Genomic DNA, 19,922 nt, shown 5'->3' with positions numbered 1-19,922 from the left:
ATGTACAACCGAATCAACCCCATTCAAAAGAAGCGGGAACCCCCCCGAGGGACAGAATCAGAACTGTAAAAATCAGAGTGAAGATTGCTTGCTGTAAAGCCTGAGAACTTTTTTTTTTTTTCAGTTGGTTCTTCTGCCAGGCTATGACACCTGAAAAGATACATAAAATCTAATTTTTTCTCTTTTATTTATTTTCTTTGCTACAGTCTTTAGACTAAGCATGCAAGACATACGACTAAGTACGACTGAGTGAAAGGTATATTTTAAAAATTTTTTTAAAACTCATTCCCTAAAGGTTTGAACTGAGGTGTGCGTACTAACAGTCCTCATGCTGTTATCTTTACTCTTGTCTAGCTACACATGCTGAGAATGAACTAATCTACCAGATTCTTATCCTCTTTTTGAATATCTAACCAGCAACCACTCAGTTTAGAAGCACAGGGCCCCCTTCCCATGACTCGGCCTGGCTACTGCCTGCACACTGTGAAGCTGCCTGGAAAAGATGGGGGGGATGGGGGGGCGTGAATAACCACAGACCGCCCCTCTATAGAAAGCAGAGCAAACCTTCAGAAGTCATTGCCAAAGATGTTCTACTCTAAGCTTATGAGTGGATGGGAATGTTAGCTTTTTTTGTGTGTAAATGAAAAACACTGACCAAATCATAATCTGAAATAGGAAAAAAAATAAAACAAAACATCAACAAAAAGCAGAAGGAAACCAGAGGATAAATGCCAGGATAAACCAAGATTAACGCAGTGATCAGAGCACAGCCCTTAAACAAAAGTGGCGTACGAACGTTCTAAAGATCTCTTTATTCTAGAAGTGGCCTCGAGCGGCCAGACACTTCTCTGTTCTTTCTGAATTCATCCTAAGTGTCTCCTCGATTATATACTAATTTTCAGCATCATACATTCATTTCTTTTTCTTTGAGATGCTAGCCCATTCTTTCCACAGGAGCTATAATACTGTTGTCTTGATTTCTTTTCTCTGCAGTAGCCCCGGATTTTCTCCTTATAGGAGTTAGTTTTGGTCTCTCTACAGGTAGAGAAAAGAAGGAAGGAAAGGGAAAAAAAAAAAGAACAGGAAAAAAAAAAGTAAAAAACTTTGGTTCCATTGCCTACATAGTCTGCTAAATGAACTCTGCTGACGGGCAGTAATTTCCCTCAGGTTGGCAAATAGCCTGGACCTCATCATTTGCCTCTGAATCCTTTCGCCTCCTTTGATCAACAATAAGAGGATATTTGGCTTCATCAGATAAAGTATAAAAGAAAATAATTTACCTTTGCGTAATATCTTTGGTAATTTTAGAAATAAAAAAAGGTACAAAGTATATAAATTAAGCTCCGAAAGGCTCTCAAACTAAACCCAAACAAAAGCTACAGCCCCAGATAAATACATGCCAGGGAAGCGGGTGCAGACGGAAATGTAGAGGGGTTTGAAGGGCCGAGGGCATACTGACCTAGAGCCATCTCATTCTGTGGGCCCTGGTCTGTCTGCCTGGTGTCCTCTTCCATGAAGTCTGTGCTCCTTGGGTGGTGGGTGTGGTGCTCACATTACAGACCCAGCTGCAGTACCGACTTAGCACACTGGAACCTGACACCTTAGCGTCTGCTGAACTCAGTCCTCATTAACTCCCATAACAAGTTCAATGTGAAGTCTCATTTGCATTAAAACAGATGAATGCCACCGAGCAGGTCTGAACTACTGTACAAACTCAGCCCTGTCACCATGCTGGCTTTTTGGTCATTTTGCAAACAGAGCAACCTGTGCGGGTGAGGGCGGCACAGGGCCTGTGGTCCTGGTCACCTAGTTATAGGAGGGAAGATCTTCCATGGCCACTGTGACAGTCTAACTATTGAGGATTGTTTATTCTCTTCTGTTTCTTTCGTGGCTGTGTTTCCTGATGCTGAGAGAATGTGGTGGCAGTTACTCACAATGGTGGGTGCTATGAAAAAGAAAAAAAACCTCCAACAGTCCCCCATCCCACCCCCAATACTGCTTTTGTGAAATGAATCTGCCATGTCCCTAGAGTGTGTGCGCGTGCGTTTCTCTCTTTCCTTTTCTGTCATTCATTCTCTTACTGGCAGGATGTCATGTCCCCGTGTGGGGACCTTCAGGTGTAAGGTGCAGCCTTTGGGATCTTTTTTTTCTTTTCTTTTTGGAAAAAGACCAAAACGGAATGTTTTGTTTTGTTTTGTTTTAAACTTGAGAGAAACATGGTGATGTCTATAGGAAAATGGAATGAGTGCCAGAAAACTACAGACGAGAAATGACATTCAGCTCTGTATAATAAAAACGCCTATTAACATTCATCACAAGGTACAGAAAACGCGAAGCCTCCAAGAGGCCCTGGGCCCAAATGGAGGCCTGAGGTCAGAACTTAAAATGGTAAAGAAGCCAAAAAAAAAAAAAAAAAAAGAGTAAAAGAAAAAAAAAAGCAATACATTAAAAAGTTTGGGATAATTATTTTTAACCCCTCCCCCCAATACACACACAAAGGCCTTCCCCCATCCCAACTGGAAGCGAAAAACAAAAACAAAACAAACCAAAGTGAGTAAAGGCAGTGGTATCAACATGCAGCGCTGTGCAAAAAGGTCGTCCACTGGAGTCTTGAACTCGGGCGAAGGCTTGGTCTGCAGCGCAGGTACGTGAGCTCAGTCGGGTGTCCTCGGCGCCTGCCCAGCATCAGCCAGGCGAAGCTGCAGTTCAAAGTCTGCTGCTAAAAGTGAATCCGTTTATCGAATTTACAACACTGATGTTGACTCAAAGAGGAAAATCCCAAGTACCAAACAGGTCCATCCAATGCACAGAGTACAAATCCCTTTTGTCAACAAAAAGTAGAAAAATCAAAAATACTCCCAAATGGGATTCTTGATGGCACTAAGAGTTAACACGTTTCAGAGTTGTCGAAATGTAGCGAAAATCCTCCAGACTGTACAAGAAGCGGAGGGCGGGTTTCACTGCTAACTTTTGACGTGGTTTCTTTTCTTTTTCTTTCTTTCTTTTTTTAATTTTTTTTTAAAATTTGTTTTGCTTTTTTTTCCCCAATCTTCGGTCTCGGGGGTCGGCCCGCCCAGAGGTTCACTCCATGTCCTCGTTTACTGGTTCGTCTTCATAATCTCTGTCATGGTCAAAATCTGGACTGTGGTTGGCTGTTGTCACTAAGGACAGAGGGCCTTCAGCTTCCTCGGGGTCGAGGGGTTCTTCTTTGACGTGTATGGGGTGCCTACAGAGACACAGAGAGAAACAGGCTTAGGGGAACACCCGGATTGCCCTGATGCTGGTGTTGGAGCAACCTACAAGAGGTGCTACAGAGATGCCGCCCAGTGGAGGCAGGGCAACCTTGGCCACAACCACAGCCAAAACCAAGTTTATCAAAGGCGGCGGGAAACTTCCTATGACTGCTGAACATTTTCACTGCCTGCAGCCCAAGGGGTAAGGGACCATATGAGGCCAGGGGCTTCTGTACTGTTCGGTGTGTTAGCTGCACTGATAAGAGACTTGGATGCTGCTTTAGAATATACTCTGTATGGAAATCCTTTCTCTTGCTTTTCAGTTACCCAAGGCCCTTGTGACAGTACAGTGTATGGAGCTCAGACTATGCATTTCTAAGAGATTCCAGGTGATGGGGCTGGTCCCAGGACCATCTTTTGGAGTACCAAATAACAGGCCCCGTAGTGACATCCTGGGTGGACGAATGCCACCCTGCAAATAATTATGTGAAATGAGAATCTGTAATACGGCAGTGGTTCGTGGGGACCACTGAGCACAGGAGGCTGGGCTAATCATGGCTTGCTGTGTGTTCTGTTTTGCTAGTTAACATGCAGAACCTGTGAAAGAACCCTCCAGAGGACGACCCCAAGCGAGGCTCTATCATTAATCAACTTCAAGCAAACACAGCAAAGAGACACCATGATACATGCTTGAAGCTCCAAATTAATGCATATTTTTACAAACTGTCAATAAGGCAAGAAAAGCCCTGCCAGGAAACACAAACGGAGAGGAAAAGGCTTGCTCAACACAGCAATATGATAAGAGAGCAGAGCCCCAATCAGAATAATAACGCTGTCAGCTGTAAACAAGGCAAAACATGAGGCCCGGCTGGTAGCCGCCACTGGGACACTCTCACTACCTTGAGAGCTGCCAACTTTCTCATTATGGATTGGGGGCTTGGTTCATCTAGAGAGGGCTGGCTCGATCACACAAAACCACTCTGATAACAACTGCGAAAAGCTGTTCGTAAATCATATTTACAACTGATCTTTTGCCAATACAAATGACTTTCTGTTGCAGGGGGCTTTTGATATGTAAAAGAACCATTCAAGTTAAAATGCACACATCTCCCAGACAGGCTGCGAGTGGGAGGGACTTATAATGGACATTATCAAGTATTAGTAATAAGAGGTGGTACTGGGGATGGCTGGCTTCCTAAATAATTGATGCTGTATGCGGGGCCCCAAAGGCGCCTGGAACCATTTAAAAAACAAACAGAGGCACACTTTGGGCTGCTCTGGAAGACAGGAACCTTCAAGGTCAATTGACACTAAAATTAGCACAGCATCGAGGGAGTCTTGGGGGGCTAGATGTCAGATAAATAGCTTTAAACAATTATGCCCACATTCTTAAAAACCATTTGCAAAACAAACCCAAGCCTCCCAGTACATTTTATATGTGGGTTCCAGCTTCTTCAAGTTTTTACTAGTGTGGTCATCCTTGTTTCTGAAATAAGGCCCAGGCCTTGCTATATAGCTTGTAGAACCCCTGAATGAAAAATATTCACAACTTTTAAGAGAGAAATTGAACACGTGAACAAGGGCAGTGTCCTTCCAGGCGTGGGGCACCGATGTAACTGGACGTGTCACATGCCTGTGCAGTCAGCTCGAGTCACAGTGAGTGCTTGCTTCTCCCTCTGAGGAACAATACAACTTTTTTTTTTTTTTTTGGCTTTTCCATTACTGTTTTTCTGGTTCTGTGTGATCCCTTCTGTTGATAGCTCAGTACCTTTACAGCTGGCGTTCTCTAATCACCCTCCTGCCCTCCACTGTTTGCACAGTACAGTAAACCACCGCCAGCCATTAATCTCTCTCCTCCTCTTGATTTACCTCCTTGGGATAAATGTCTAAGAATGGAACTGTTGGAGCAGAGGCCAAAACATCTTTATGGTCCTCCTGATTTATTGGGATATTAATTTGCAGAGAGGCTCTATCAAGTGAGACTCGATCTCAGTGTCCCCAGCGTCAATTCAGAAGCACAGCCTGTGGCCTCTCGAGCAGGTGTGTGTGTGTGTGTGTCTGTGTGTGTCTGTGTGTGTGTGGGTGATCCGAGGTACCTTGACCTGCACCCCTAGCATTACTGACCACCGTGGAGTTTTGTGTCTGCCTCCTGATTTCACTAGTGAGAACTGTGACTTTGTCAGTCACCACCGACAAAGTGGGTGGAGTAATATCCAGCAACAGGAATTTGCCCTTTAAAAAAAAATTAGTTTTAATCAGTTACTGAGGGTCAACTGCTATTTTTTCCAGAGTCATACTTTTGTGCTTCGATTTTTGAAAGCTATCCTACAGAGTACTTAATCTCTGGTTCGCAGGGTGCAATCTGATGGTGTTACACAAAGCCTTGGAGGGAAGGCTCAGAAACCCTAGGGAAAGCAGACTCATCTTCAGGTTCAGTTCTTGCTTTGCAACTGTAAATCACTGCTTTCCAGATCCAGCTCCAAATGACAGACCAACTGAAGGTTCCCCCAAAGAGAGTCCCCAACAACAGAGACTAGTTTGTTCTCTCCGGAACTCACTGCATATTCACTGTCCCTAACCATAGGTGCTGGTGCTGCAGTATCTACAGTCTATCCCAGTGCCTCTCATGGAATGGAAGGCAATGCCACCAACTAGATCTACTGTGTGACAACCTGAAAACCCACACCAGCATGACAGCAAGGATTCTTCGACCTTTCATGTAAGATGCACACTGTTAAAGGCTTCCCTCCCACTGGGCATATACTCAGTGTACCGTCTATAGTACAATGGGTGCCCCTCTTGAGCCTTCCCCCACCAGACCCACCCTTTCTCTCCAGCATCCACTATTTCCAAAAAGGCTCCTAACAGATAATGGGGTCCAAACCATCTCTCTGTTCCCCTTACATCTGAGTAGTCCTTTTGTAAAGCCATTCTGGAAACACATGAGATTTTTAACTATAGTTGACTAGTCTTTAAAGGCATTGTGATCCTGTTCAGGGTACACACACAGCACAGGGCCTTTGGTGTGGGGGGCCCTTCAGGTCTTGCCAGAATGAAAGTACACTGCCCCCAAACCGTCATTATGCGACTACCTTCTTCTCTTTTTGAAAGAGAAAGGCGATAGTGTGGTTTGTGTGAAGAGCAGAGCGCTGTATCACAAGGCTGCCTCTGTGCCGGGCGGGCCAGTGTCCTCACAGTGGCTTGTAAGCCTTGTTGTAAAGTTTATGGCTTGATTTATTTCAATAGACTGGAACGGTTAAAAAACAATTTGCATCCTAGCAGGGTAATGCACGCTGGACAAGAATGAAATCTCTCATTATAGACTCACTTAGTGGAAGCATGGGGGTCAGCGAGACTAACTGGCTGCTGCACTGACAGCACAGGGAGGCTGTTGTCAGCACAGGGGACCTCAGGGCATGGGGCGCAAACCTGCCATGTGGGCATCACGTTCTGATAGCTCTGCTAGGGGCTTTTTTTCTGTCCCTCGAGCAATGAAGCTTTTGCTTTGTTGCACGTTAGGATGGTGGCTGTACGTTTGCTACATCTGCAGTTCACTCAATCCTGGTAAGCAAATGAACTTCCCTCATTGAGAGGCTTCTCTGTGGGGGCCTTTTTCTTTTTTAATTTATTTACTTTTTCTACTGATAGGAAGGTAGATAGGTACTATACCTTGGAGTTGGAACAGAACTCTAAGAAAACACTGGGTAACATCACATATCCTTTCTCAATGGGAATATCTGGGAGTGACTTACATTACCAACTCACAGTTGCTCTGAACTTCCTGGATGCTGATATACAACATCACCACAACGGTGAATATCAGTGAGGCAACAAAAGAGTCAGAGAAACAGCAGCTTGCTGTAGGGGAGATGAAATTCTGTGCCAATCGTGGGGAAGGCATCATACACTTGCCTAAAATGCTGGTGTGTCATTTTCGGGAGACTCTGCCCACAAGTCGCAAACCATCGCTTCTACCTCTAAAGACCCCTCTCTGAGCACCCAGGGCATGGGATTAAAATGCTAGGAAGTAAAACTTCAGGTTTGCCCACCATGCTGGAAGAACCTACTTATCCCCCCCTCCCCCACTTTGTCGCTAGACGCCAGTTCATTCTCTCCGTACTTGTTAAAGGTCACATTTTCCATCCCCATCACGCAAATTTCCTAAAATAAGATGTTGGTCAGTAATCCAGAAAGAATGTGCAGACAAGCAGCCTATTCTTGGAGCGGACAGTGGTGGAAACACTGAATTGGTTTAGTCACTTAAAGTGGGCTATGGTTTTGGAGAGACTCCCTGAAAGGAAGACGGTCCTTTGCAGCTGGGTTCACTGCGCACTGAAGCATCTGGAATCACATGGTGTCTCTTCTGAAGTAGGGGCCCTTCCTAGGGATGAAAAGTGGGGCTGTGGCAGAGGTGGCCATTTTCAACCCTCACCAACCACAAAGGGGCGCGGTCCAACTCGGTGGCCTCCCTGAGGTTAGTGTGGCCCTGATACCATTCACATTCAGCCCAGGCAACCATGGCCCACCGCTTCATTCAGTTATATGTGCTCTCATTATCCCGCCGTCTGCTGCTGTAATGCTCCTATTAATTTTCCTTTTGATATTTTAAGAGCAATCTATAAATCATGCCGCCTTTCATTTGTGCCATCATTAATGCTTGGTAATAATGCTGCGGCGAGCTCAAGTGGTTAAACTGAGTGCGTGAGCGAGTAAACAAGCTTCCTTACAGGCTTGGTTGGCTTTGCCGGGAAGCTGGACACACCGTGAGCTTTCTCGAAGAGGTGTATAGTGATTTTAGGAGGAAAATCACAGTGTGAATTAAATAACGGTCTGAGACCCAAAATGGAGGAGACTTCTCATTTTCTTGCTGTGTGCACTTACCGTGGATGAAGCCAATTGCTTCTACGAGAAAATTACTAACTAGTCCTTGTATGCATTAACATGTGACTCCAGAGCTCCTAAGAAATCGGAAATGATAGGAAAGGTGCCCAGAAGGGCCAGAGAAGAGCCAGGAGACTGAGGTCAGGTGACAGAGAGCTTTGGGTAGACAATACTCACACAGCTTGCATAGGGGATCTGCCTGGACTGCTGTCACTCTCGTTGCTGTTGGTGTGCTCCATGGCCCCGTTCAGCTCCTCCCGGATGGCACTGGCCAGGCTGCCCAGAGTGGGATTTCCCATGGAAGCGGTAGTGTACAGAGGTATACTATTCTCAGCCATGGAAGCCTGCATCAACCAAGAGAAATCCAATGAAGCAGTAGGGGAGGCCAGTCAAGAAAGCTATGGATATGTGGTGTGTTCAATAGCTTTTTGGTTCAAGTTCACACTGTATTGTGGCTGACAATTTCCAAGTGCTGTAGGATTTTGCTTTAGGGGCCTTGGGCTTCATTTGGTTAAGCTATCTGGGCACCGGTGAGTCTACAGGTTGAAGCTGCCTGCTGGCTCCTGCCTGCTGGAGTCATATGGTTTAGACAAAGGTTTCTAAAATGAGGTGTATAGTCACTGACTTTTTTTTTTAGAGGAACTGAGTATTTCCAGATCACAGTGAAATACAATGGGATTTTCATTTCTTTATCCATTTTGATGAGTTCTCTATTGGGTAGCTGGGATCTGATCAGATTATATGGCCACACGGCTCAAAGTTATGAGAACTTCCATAAGCACTCAGAGGAAAGGAGGAACTGGAATCATTTTTTCTCCCCCACCATTCCCATTTTAATGATTTTTTTTTTTGAACCTGCTGAGTGAAGGCTGACATAACCAGACCATAGTAACATCACACAATCTCTCAGCCTCAGACTAGTCATGCAGAAGTCTGGAAGTGTAGAAAACTCTCCAGGAAGGAAAAATAAAAATAAAAAAGAAGGGGAAAAAAAAGGCTAAATCTTATTTCCTTTATGACTAAGTATATCCATATTAAAGGTGACAAAGCCATCCCATTCCAAATGAGTGACAGCAAAAAAAAAGTATGTAAACCTCCCCCAACTCCAATAAAACCCACTCCAAACTAAAGTCTGGTGGAATATTCTGCGTGTTCTGTTATCCCGGACGTAAGCACGATGGCCACCCTGTGTGCAATGTGGACAGTTGTCACAATACCACGGGACGGAAGAAACCCCATTTGTTTTCACTTGTGCAGGGAGTGTGCCCAAGTGACTTTTCATTTTATTATTCAAGAGGACAGACTTGGGAAAAGAGGCAGCTGTAATTAGACGAAGATTTATCAAAATTGTCTTCTTGCAGACTACACTATGCCTGGTTTTCCATCCTAATGAGAGCGAGTATGATCACAAGACAATCTGGCAGAGTGGCTTCAGTTGGCCCGTCATGGAAGAGTCCTAACTATTCTAGAAAAGCTGGCACCAAAGAGAAGGTATGAGCCAGAAACAAAGGGAGAGAAGGAGAGAAGCTGGGCTGCGGGGAGTCTGCTTGTTAGTCAGCTGCAGTCTTGCTCCCTGGATAGACCCAGTGTCTGAAGCACTTCCCAGAGAGATGCCCTGAGCATGCTCTCGGCAGCTCCCACTTTCCCCTATGGAATCACCTGCTTCCTTTTTTAAAAGTAAAGTGCAGGGGGGGGGGTACCTCATGATTTCCCAGTACAGTGACTATTTCCCACTCCTTGATGGTTTATCAGATCATCTGTTTGCATCCAGCACTTTCTGAATGCATCTTTTATAATTGCAATAAGGCATTTCTATTCTTTCTGAGCAGGGAAGTTGGCACAGGAATATTACTGGCAGCTGCAGCTAGGCTGCCATCTTCAGCTGCCTTCTGTGGGACCACACAGTGGTCACATTTCCCTGCCATGTAAGTTCTGCTTGGACTGCCAGCTGAGTGGCCCTCTCACTGTGGATGTACCATGGGAATCTGCTTCCACTGGACAACTGTGTTGAAGAGTCAAGATGGAACTGAGGCTGGACCCAAGGCTACCACAGTATTTTATTGGATTCCAAAGCCCCTGACTGACTTGTAGGAAACAGTTATAGGATTGCTTATTAAGATAAGTGAGTATTTGCTTATTCTTTCTGATTTTCCAAGTATGATGAGTAAAAGCCATTTCTGACAGATATTGGATTATGGGTCGTGGGCAACCACAGTGACAATCACCCAGTGGCAGACCCTTGTCTTGGTCCCTTACCTCTCAGACATAATATAAGAGATTTTATAATATAATAAGTACAGAGAACCTTTAAACAAAACAGTAGCCACTGGGCTACAGTAAGATCCTGAGACCTGGGTAACTGCTGTGCCTCTTGACTAGTCCTTTGCAGAGTGAAGGATCAGAGCAGCCCCCAAATTATCACCTTCAAACAGGTCCTTCCTGTAGCTGATGCTCCTAGGAGCAGATGGTGCCACCATGTTTATAATGGACTTAATGATATAAATGATCCTGGGCACAGTGTGTGGCTTCATATCAAACCAGTACCTCTACCCGCAACACAGAGGTTCTCAAGTGATGGCACACTTTGGGTCCGTGAGTAGCGAGGCTTTGGGATGGTAACTGCTCTGCGCTCCCCCCCCCCCCCGGGAAAAGGCAGTCTATAAATACGAAGCTTTATGTTAACTGCTCTGCGCTCCCTCCCCGGGGAAAAGGCAGTCTATAAATGCGAAGCTTTAGGGTTACCCTTGGTTACCTCACTTTTTCAGAGCGTAATGCAATCTGTCCCGAGCCCCATGTCTTATTTCTGTAGTAGATTCTGCTGTCCTATTTTATAAATTGTATATCACGCCGTTATGTCGCTCTAGTAATTTTTTTTTAAAGATGATATTGTTGCGCTGTTATTTTTACTTGCCTTGAAAAATGGAAGTGGGTGATAAAGAAAGGGAAGGCCCTGCTGGTGGGATCTTTATTTAATTTGCATGGCAGGAAGCTGTCTTGTATGACTGGCTGTCTACTGGTGGGGAATCCAAATTCAAGAGGAGGGGCAAAGGAGATATTCCTTAAATTGTTCCTGGAAAGCCGCAGGCGGGTTTTGGGTGGGGGTGGGGGGGACACAGAAGCATGGAGAGGGATAGGAAAACAAAAGTCTCAGAGATGAAGCGTGAACGCATCTGTAACGATACAGCACGCTAATTGAAATTAGTCACATAGTAAAGGGAATCCAATGTAAAATGTGCTTGTAATTTTAATACCATTCCAGATAGAGCCGCCTTTAAATTCGTACTTCACAAGACTCCAGGGAAAATAAGTTACTAATGCATGGTATTTACAGTGGCAGGGTATAAGCCGGCTTTCATTTACTCTTGTGAAGTTACTGTGTAAACTACGAGTAATTAAAAGAAACGCAGGGAGTAGTTTCTCCCAGTAAATTTAGTTCATGCTAAGAAGAAATAAATAGAATTACTGAGATGCTCAGTTGAGCGAGTCTGCGTTCAACTGTGTCAGGGGCGTGTTATCCACGAGGAGCCCCAGGATGCACTGGGTGAGCTGGGAAGACAGGCACACGGAATAGGGGCTCAGTCAATATTTGCTTAGCAAGTGGTGAGAATCAGGCTGCTGTCACTGCCTCCCCCTCCCCCATCTAGTTCCCATCATGCCACGCGTTCCAAGCCTTCTTCCCACTGCCATCCCTTTTGGGGGCATTTGTTTCTCTATTTCTCCCTTCACTTGTAATGTTATGGTCCCTCAGAATAGCCAGAGGTGTCACAGAATCCAACAACCAGTTCAGGGGTGCTACAGTATTCACACTCGACAGTGCTAGGGGTGTGTGATAACTAATGTGAGATTTGTCTATAGAGTACGTGATGCAAATGTTTCACGATTCTTTTAGGTATGTCTTCTAGACTAATAAAGGTAGGTTAAAAAACCAAAACCGAACCAAACAAACAAAACACCCAAAGCCCAAAAGACTAACGGTGGCTGCCAGGATCCTGGCTACTTCTGAGCTCTTAAGGGAGACCTGAGGATGGCATCAGGTATTCAAAAGAAGCGACACCAGATACCCCATTAATTTTAGAAATCAGTAGGTGGTGTGGTAACCATGAGGAACAAGAAACCTAAAGCCTGGCTAGACACACAGATTGTTCCTCCTGTCGCTCACACCCAGGGCTCTCTCGCACCTTCTAAAGATTCTCTCGCTGAGGTAGTATGTGATTTATCAGTCAGTAGGAAACTCCAGTCTATGATGGTTACGTTTTCCTGAACAACTGGATGGCCACTTCTACTTTTCTTCTGGTTTCTGTTGTCTGGATGGTTGACTTTACAAGGGAGGAAACAAACCCAGGCGCCACCCCCACAGAAAGAAAAGGTGTTGGAATGGACTTTAATAAAGCCCCACTTTCTCTTTAAACCTGGGAACAATGGAAGGTCATGTGACACGCTGGCCCTGTCATCCAGCACATTAATAGCTGTGCTAGAGTAATTACACTTGTGGTATTTTTGCCTCAAGTGAAATTCTGAAATAAGAGGATGGAAATTATGATACTGCTGATAAATATTAATAAGTGAACTTTTAATTTTTTTTTTTGCCACAATATTCAAAATGCTGAGCATCCTGCTCCTGCTGAAGCAGCCCGATGTGTTTGCCTCCGGGGAGAACGATGCTTTGTGCACTTAAGAAAAAAGTTTAACGGAATTAAAATTTAATATCTAATTAGAGCGAGGCTAATATATTTTGAAATGAGTGGGGGAGCCCTGTGTCTGCGCTGCGGCTGGGGGATGGCCGTTAATCTTACCTGTAAAGCTGCATTGAGAGGTGTGCAGTAGGCGTGGCTGCTCTGCATGTTTTTAATAAGGGAGGGGTTACTGTGGAAGAAAAAGATAAAAAACTCAAAGTTAAACACAATCCATCCAGAGGTCCTCGCCAACTTTTCTCTTTCAAGTTCGCTGGTTGTCTTCCACATTTTAAATTCTTCCCCCACCCGGTCACCAAACTGAAGGAAAGTTAAGCTTTATGTATGTTTCTCGGGGTTGGTTTGGGAAAATACCTCTGGCAATGAACCTAGTGGTTCATCCTGGTGAAACTGTGTTAAATTATAACACACTTGGGTATATTTTCTGGGGACCTGTCTGCAAAGGGTTAGCTGCTGCCAGGCTCCAGGAGGAAGGTAAGGGCTGAGTGGCAGGGTGTCTGGTACTGCAATGAGGAGCTCAAAGGCTTCGTTTTCAGTGACCCTGGCTGCTCGAGGGAGGCCTCCTCTGTAAAGGCAGGAGCTTCGGCTGCAGTCTTTCCTGAATGGCCAGTCTGGGAGAGCAAGCTCTAATTTGGTGCTCTTTCTATTGACTAGGTAAAAGAAGCCACAATACCATTTTTTTAAAAAAAGAAAAATATCCTTGCCCTAGTTTTAAAAAACACTACAAAATTACATTGGACATCCTGAGAGAAAGTGTGGCTTCCAGTCGGTAATGAGGTTCATTTGTCAACAGACTTTGAAGGGAATGACATTATCAATCTTTCCCCTGAGCTTAGGACAATTTGGTTTTCAGTTTTTTGAGACAGAGTCTCTCTACAAGGTCTAGGCTGTCCTGGAATGTGCAGTCCTCCTGCCTCAGCTTCCCCGGGTGGGAGATGGGGGAGAGGGGAGGGGGAGCTGTCATTATAGGCACCCACCCCTACGCCTAGCTTGTTCATTATTGTTACTTGAGTATTCAGTGGGAAAAGAATTATCCCACTAGATATATACTGTAACCACCGCTTCCTTTCACTTGCAGGGATTGTGGGTAACACGGGGGATGATATCTAGCTTTGAGGGTCCCCATTAGCTGCTGAATCAAAATACAGTCAGTCATCATCGGCATTAGAGACACAGAAGAAGCATCTTTAGGCACTGGCGTTCCAAGGGGAAACGAGCGAGGTGCGTGTACACTTCACACTGTTTAGTTTCTGTTGCAGAAAGCTGTGGCACTGCTCTTGGGTGAAATGTCATACTACATGGGATGAGTCAACCATGCAAAGCCAAAGCAACAGCAGACACAAGAGAACAAAGCAAGTAAAGGCTCTTACTGTGCGCCAAGCTCGTCAGAGTTTTCACCGGGGCAGTATTTGCGAGGACGGCCTCGTTGAATATGGCGGCCACGTATAAACTCTTCATCATCAACTGTCCAAAAGGACCCAAACTCATCCTCTACTCTGATAAAGCACTTATGCAGTGAGAGGTTGGTGCGAATGGCACCCTGGGATAGGAGCAGCAGCAAAGGAGATGGAGTGGCAACAAAAGGAGGCGGGGTTGGGGGCAGGACAGACATCCAATACAGGGAACAGGAAAAAGAAAATAAAATGCAATAAGCATAAGCGAATGGCTCGTGAGGGTTAATATGCAACGCCGCCTAAAAGCTACTCGCATGGGATGTAACAGAGACCAGCAAGCAGGGGCAGGGGGACTGGTGGGTATACGAGACAGAAGGGATGAAATGTTCTCTTGCTTCCCTTAACTGAGACAAACGTGAAAACCAGGTCTTTGGTCTGACACCGCCTAGCAGCCTCTACAGTACACTCGTTAGCACAATCCGAGCTGGGCTAAGAAGTTCAAACATGGCGGACGTACCCACTGATCTTTTGTGGCCTCCGTTTTTGGAACTCTACTTCATCCACTGTCCATACTGCCCCTTTAACGTTCTCTACTCGCACAAAACACTTGTGGAGACTAAGATTATGACGCACTGCATTCTGCAGCAAGTATAAAAGAGAGAACATTGACATTTTTTTTCTATAAGAAAAGACTCAAAAAAAAAAAAAAGAAAAAAAAAACACAGCAGTACATTCAGCCCCACATCTGTAAAACCATCCATTCAGCCCCACATCTGTAAAACCGTCCTCCAGAGCCGTAGCCACCACCCCCACCCCCACGGAGGATCTTCTTTTGAGTGTCTTTTAAGAAAAACCGCAGATTCTGAATGGATGGTACTTTGGCATTTAAGCCTACTTTCTGGTACCATGTGATCAGAAGACACACTGGTAAACATGCATGCAAGTCCCAAGCAGGTCCCTCCACATAAATCTAAAATATTGTTAGGATGTCAAAAATCAGTTAAGTATGAAAACTATTCTTTATGAACCCACTGATATTTGAAAAGATATTTTATTTTTAAATCATGAAAGGTGAACAGTTTTAAATCCACAGCAATATCTGGCTTTGAAACCAGGCATAGGCTTTATTAAGGAAAATCCTAAATAGGATTTTACCACTGAGAGTACCATCTTGTATAGCAAAGATGATCGGGGGCTAACTCAGCACTAAGAGTTCAGTCTCAACAATTGAGCAGAGCCTTACCTTGCGGAATATTTGGAAACACTGGCAATGACTTGGAGGAGCAAGTGCCAAGAACTTACAAGGAGGCCTCTCAATGGCAAAATGGCTAGATTCCATTACTTGGTTTCTCTGTTTCTTATGTTTAAAAGTCACTGACAGCCTCATATCTAACAAAATGGGCATTCTTAAGTGCAAAGAGGCCCGAAATGTCTCATATTGTCAGGAAAATCTGCAACCCTGACAGGATAACCAAACTGGATACACTCTAGTTTTGCCTGGCTGAGCAACTGGGTAATGAATTTGAGACTATTACAAGTGGCCAGTGGCAGGTTTGTTTTTTGGTTTTTGTTTGCTTGCTTGCTTGTTCATACAGAGTAAGTGGCTTGGTGGACATATACACTGAGATTTTGGCACCTTAGATAAGCCCTCACTTAGCCCAGCATTGTATTGTCCAGACAAGCTACACTCTTCCCCTACAGTAATTCGCTTTCTTGGTGACAAATGTTGAAACTCTCAGAGGTCTTTCAGATTTCTGGGAACTGATCATTGGTGACTAATTGGGTTGCCTAAAAGTTAGGTCTTCTCTGTGATACTCTACTTAGAGGATAACAGGGCACATCTTTATTACCTCTATTATAATTTGCTCACCAGTGGACTCTACAGAGTGAGCCCCCAGGAGAATGAGTACAGCTGGAAACAGACTGGTGATCCTGATGTGACTGACAGAGGCTACCCTTGATGGAAAAGCTTTCTGATGGGTTGCTTAAAAACAAAACTCGACACCTATAAAATTAACCTAGCTTTTAAGGAAACAACTTCTTTATATTGCACAGGGAACTATCTCCTCCACTATCACGGAGGAGACAGGAGCAAATGTAGCCACTTCCCTTTCAAAATCAAGAGAGCACATGTATACACGTGAGGGAGATGGCTGGGCAACAAGGCAGCATCAATCACTGTTGGGAATTTTACCTAAGTATCAAAATGCACAAAAAAAAATCCAAAGACTCCGGGGGCTATTGCTGCTCACAGAATGATTTAGAGGGCTCTGTATATTAAAACAGAAGCAACTAAAAATCAAGAGTTTTTAAAAGAAAAAGGATCCGCAAAGGACGCCATTCGGTGTCTTTTGGATCACTGTCCCAGTAAGGACACACAGAGAAAAACTCTCAGTATTGACGAGTCCCTGAGTACTTCACAGGGGACTGTCTGTATTAGTGACACTCCTGCCTTCAGCTTCCAGCAAAGCTGGAAAAGGGAGATGTGAGTTGAAATTCATATCCGCAGCTGATAATTATTTTGAAATGTGGTCATTTGGTATTTATAAAAAGCAATTTGAATAAAATGTCTTCTTTATGCGTCTACATCCTAAACTTTTCAAAGCTTGGTAGCTAAAGAGCTGTTGAATTTTCTCTCCTGGGGCAGGACTGGAAAGAAGCTAAGATATGCAGTATAACTTCCTGTCAGCCCCCATGTGACTAATGAATTAATTCCATGCCTATATTAATCTTCTTATAGACTGGGAGGAGAAAAAACCAAGACCTGTTTCTTCCTATTAAACTAAGCAAGCCGCGTCCTATAAAGCACCTGTGGTACTGAAACCATGGGTAAGGACGGATCTTAAATGCTAGGTGGTACTAAATAGGACAGTGGGTATAGGCATTGTGGAATAAATTCAAACTAGGAAGCTGAGAAAAAGTTGTGAAGGCTATCTGTATAGCCTAGCCTGGCCATGTACTCAAAAACCTCCCCACTTCTCAAATGCTGGGATGACTGGCATGCACCACCATGCCTAACCAGGAAGGCTTAATGGAGCATGGAGTAAATGCCTATGAGATTTAGAAGGGACTCCAAGCATTTAGGGGTTATCTAGCGGAGTTATGGCAGCCGACCTCTTCTATGGCAAATGGTGTCACATTACATTACATAATTCTGAAACTACCTTTTCCCCTCAGGGTAGCCATGAACCCATTCTTATAATTGATACCTTGCATTCTGCAGAAATCAGCCTTTTGGCGTGTGAGTACACGGATTACACAGCTTCCTCTGCTTGTGGGGTTGAGCTTTGATCTAACCACTGAAGGATCTTATCCAGCTTGGTTGTTCCTAGTTATGCCCCTGAAAATGACTGTTGGGTTACCCACGGTGTGTGTAAGCACCAGGGCCAACCTCAGAGTTTAGGGTCACAAGGTCACCTCCTTCCCCTACACAGGATTCTCCAGCAAATCCAGACACACCTCTCTTGCAGGGGCAGGGGCTGGGGCCTGAGTGGCTCTTCCATCTGAACACTTCAACCACAATAAAACACTTCCCCTAGTCACCTTCCCCAGTGCAAGGGGAATTCTCTCGCTGCCCAATAACTGGATTCCTCTCCAGAAGATCCTCTCTTCTATAAAGGTCAAAATTCAAGACTGCAAAACTTACCTTCCACGTGGCTGCATTGCGTCGGAAGTAAGCAAACATTCGTGTGAACCAGTTATAGATTTCGTTTAGTGTTAGCTGCTTTTCTGGAGATTCGAGAATGGCCTAGGAGGCAAAAAGAATCCGAAGAAGGTAATTCATCATCCAGTAGGCAGGGACAGTCGACAGTGTTCATAAAAATGTAGAAAAAGAAAACCCAACCAAACCGGAACCAAAACTGGAATTTGGAGCAAACTCCTCAGGCAGGTTTCACAAAATGATCGAAGATTAATGGTTGTATTTAAGCAGTTCAGTAGCAAAACTCGAAATGGAATTATCTAATTGTTTGGAGTTTTTATTTCTGTTTCCGTACAGAAATATTAATTTATTAGTCATTCATAAAGCAGAATCAAAGAGAAATGCAAAACATTTCACTAGCTGATTAAAGCTCAGTAATTATTTAGAGCTCAGATTAATTCCAGGGATCAGAGATTACTGTAGCTTTGTGATAATTGACTTGCCATCTTTAAACAGCCTCATTCTCACTGTTGTGTGAAATGAATTCCCTAATAATCACATCGTATTGTAATACTTAATCAAAAGCAATTATGTTATATATTGCAGTTTTTAAAAACCTTATAGAAAAGGTTTTAGCATGCTTGCATACTAAGTGGTCTTAAATCTACTTCATCAATATAATATACCCACGTACACCTTTTGATAGCATTTCACGGTCCATGTTATTTACTTACCTGCCTGATTAAAGATGCATATGTAAATGGTGGTCTAACTTCCGCGTTCTTATAAAATTCTTGGTTCTGCGCAATATCTGCTAAATGAGAATCATTGTCCTATTAATGATCGCTTTTTAAAGGGGGGCTCATCGACAGGAACTGCAGATTCCCCATGCTGCCCCAGGCAAAGACAGAGAGTAGCTACCTGAAGAAATGGGCACGTTGTATTTGTCTGAGTACCGCCTGCGGATAGGTCCCACCGTGTGCATGCTGGTGGTGGTGATGACGGAGGGGCCTTGGGTGACGGGAGTCAGGGGGGCGGTGGGGGTTGTTGGAGTATGAGGTAAGCTCTGTGGAGAAGCCTCTGAGGCAGACTTGGAGAGGGTGACACTTGATACCAGATTCAGCTGTGAGGAGAAGGATATGGGTTAGAAGGACTTGAGAAAGGCAAAACAAAAAGCAAAAATCAAACAACCACAGAAACCCGAGCAACCGTGAAAACCTCTCCTGTCCCAGAGGAAAGACTGGCGGGCACCTGACGAGGGTTACCTCTCCAAACTGGTATGTTTACACGGGACACACTTTCCACGAAAGGGATTCTCTTTTGCACAGCAGCAAGGCTGGGGGTTTGAAGGAATGCCAGCTGAGCAAGCTACAGGGGTGTAAACCTGGTTTGTCCAGTGTGACTCTCAGGAGCATACCGCCACAACTGGAAAACTGTGTCGCCTGACTTTCTGTTTGAACCTTAAAATTGCAGTGGGTTTGCTAAGAGGCTACACAGGGCTCCGAGCCACTACAGAGACCAGCAAGAGGTTACGGGACTTAAGTCCACTGTGGAACTGAAGGCACCATGGGGCTGTACATGATGGACCTGTGGCTCTGGCTCAACAGTGGCCCTGACCGAGGAGGCAGACATGAACTTTTATACAGTGGTAACATTTGGTTGCTTAAAAGATTGAAACGGTCCAGCTATGGAAGCGAAGAGTCTCTGAAGCAGGGTGGAACAGGATTAACGAACGCCTTCTTTCCTTCTGCATTCTTCCTCGGGATTCTCACACTACTGGAGAGAATGATTCTTCTCTAAAGTCCATCAGGACAAGAAAAGCCCCTTGAGTTTGACAATGCAGGAGAACCTAGTGGTTTTCATCATGTTTATGGAGGTACCCAGTACTTAGAGAGCCTCTCCAAAACCCAAGAAACTTCTACAAAGTACACTGTCACTTGGCCAACATTCTATCATGCCACATTTCAAGTCAGTTGCCATAATGTCTATTTGGCCACCATCAGATTAAGCACAAGTATTATTTCTGGATGGTATTGAAAGTGAGTCCTTTGCTCCAGTGTACTAGAAAGACTCAACTTCAATT

General features: G+C 44.5%; 1 protein-coding gene across 18 annotated transcripts in view; it reads right to left on the bottom strand.

Annotated features, from left to right (window-relative positions):
• Nucleotides 1–303: 303 nt before the first annotated feature.
• The window catches only part of Foxp1 (forkhead box P1), a 597,317-nt gene continuing 577,698 nt past the window's right edge, over nt 304–19,922 (bottom strand). For 15 of the 18 annotated variants that reach the window (XM_029478340.2, XM_085840212.1, XM_085840220.1 and 12 more), the window contains 7 exons: nt 18,761–18,962; nt 18,574–18,653; nt 17,846–17,947; nt 14,717–14,838; nt 12,908–12,977; nt 8,292–8,458; nt 304–3,226 (listed from right to left, as the gene is read on the bottom strand). In XM_029478340.2, coding sequence (XP_029334200.1) covers nt 3,082–3,226; nt 8,292–8,458; nt 12,908–12,977; nt 14,717–14,838; nt 17,846–17,947; nt 18,574–18,653; nt 18,761–18,962 — 888 coding nt within the window. In that variant the 3' untranslated portion in view covers nt 304–3,081. Of the gene's footprint in view, nt 3,227–8,291; nt 8,459–12,907; nt 12,978–14,175; nt 14,346–14,716; nt 14,839–17,845; nt 17,948–18,573; nt 18,654–18,760; nt 18,963–19,922 lie in introns of all 18 variants that reach the window. The other 3 variants (XM_085840221.1, XM_085840222.1, XM_085840223.1) reach the window with 2 other exon arrangements.

The sequence above is a fragment of the Mus caroli genome, unplaced genomic scaffold, assembly GCF_978045245.1.
Source record: "Mus caroli unplaced genomic scaffold, Mus_caroli_1 scaffold_7, whole genome shotgun sequence".
Lineage (NCBI taxonomy): Eukaryota > Metazoa > Chordata > Mammalia > Rodentia > Muridae > Mus > Mus caroli.
This window is presented reverse-complemented; position numbering and strand designations above follow the sequence as displayed.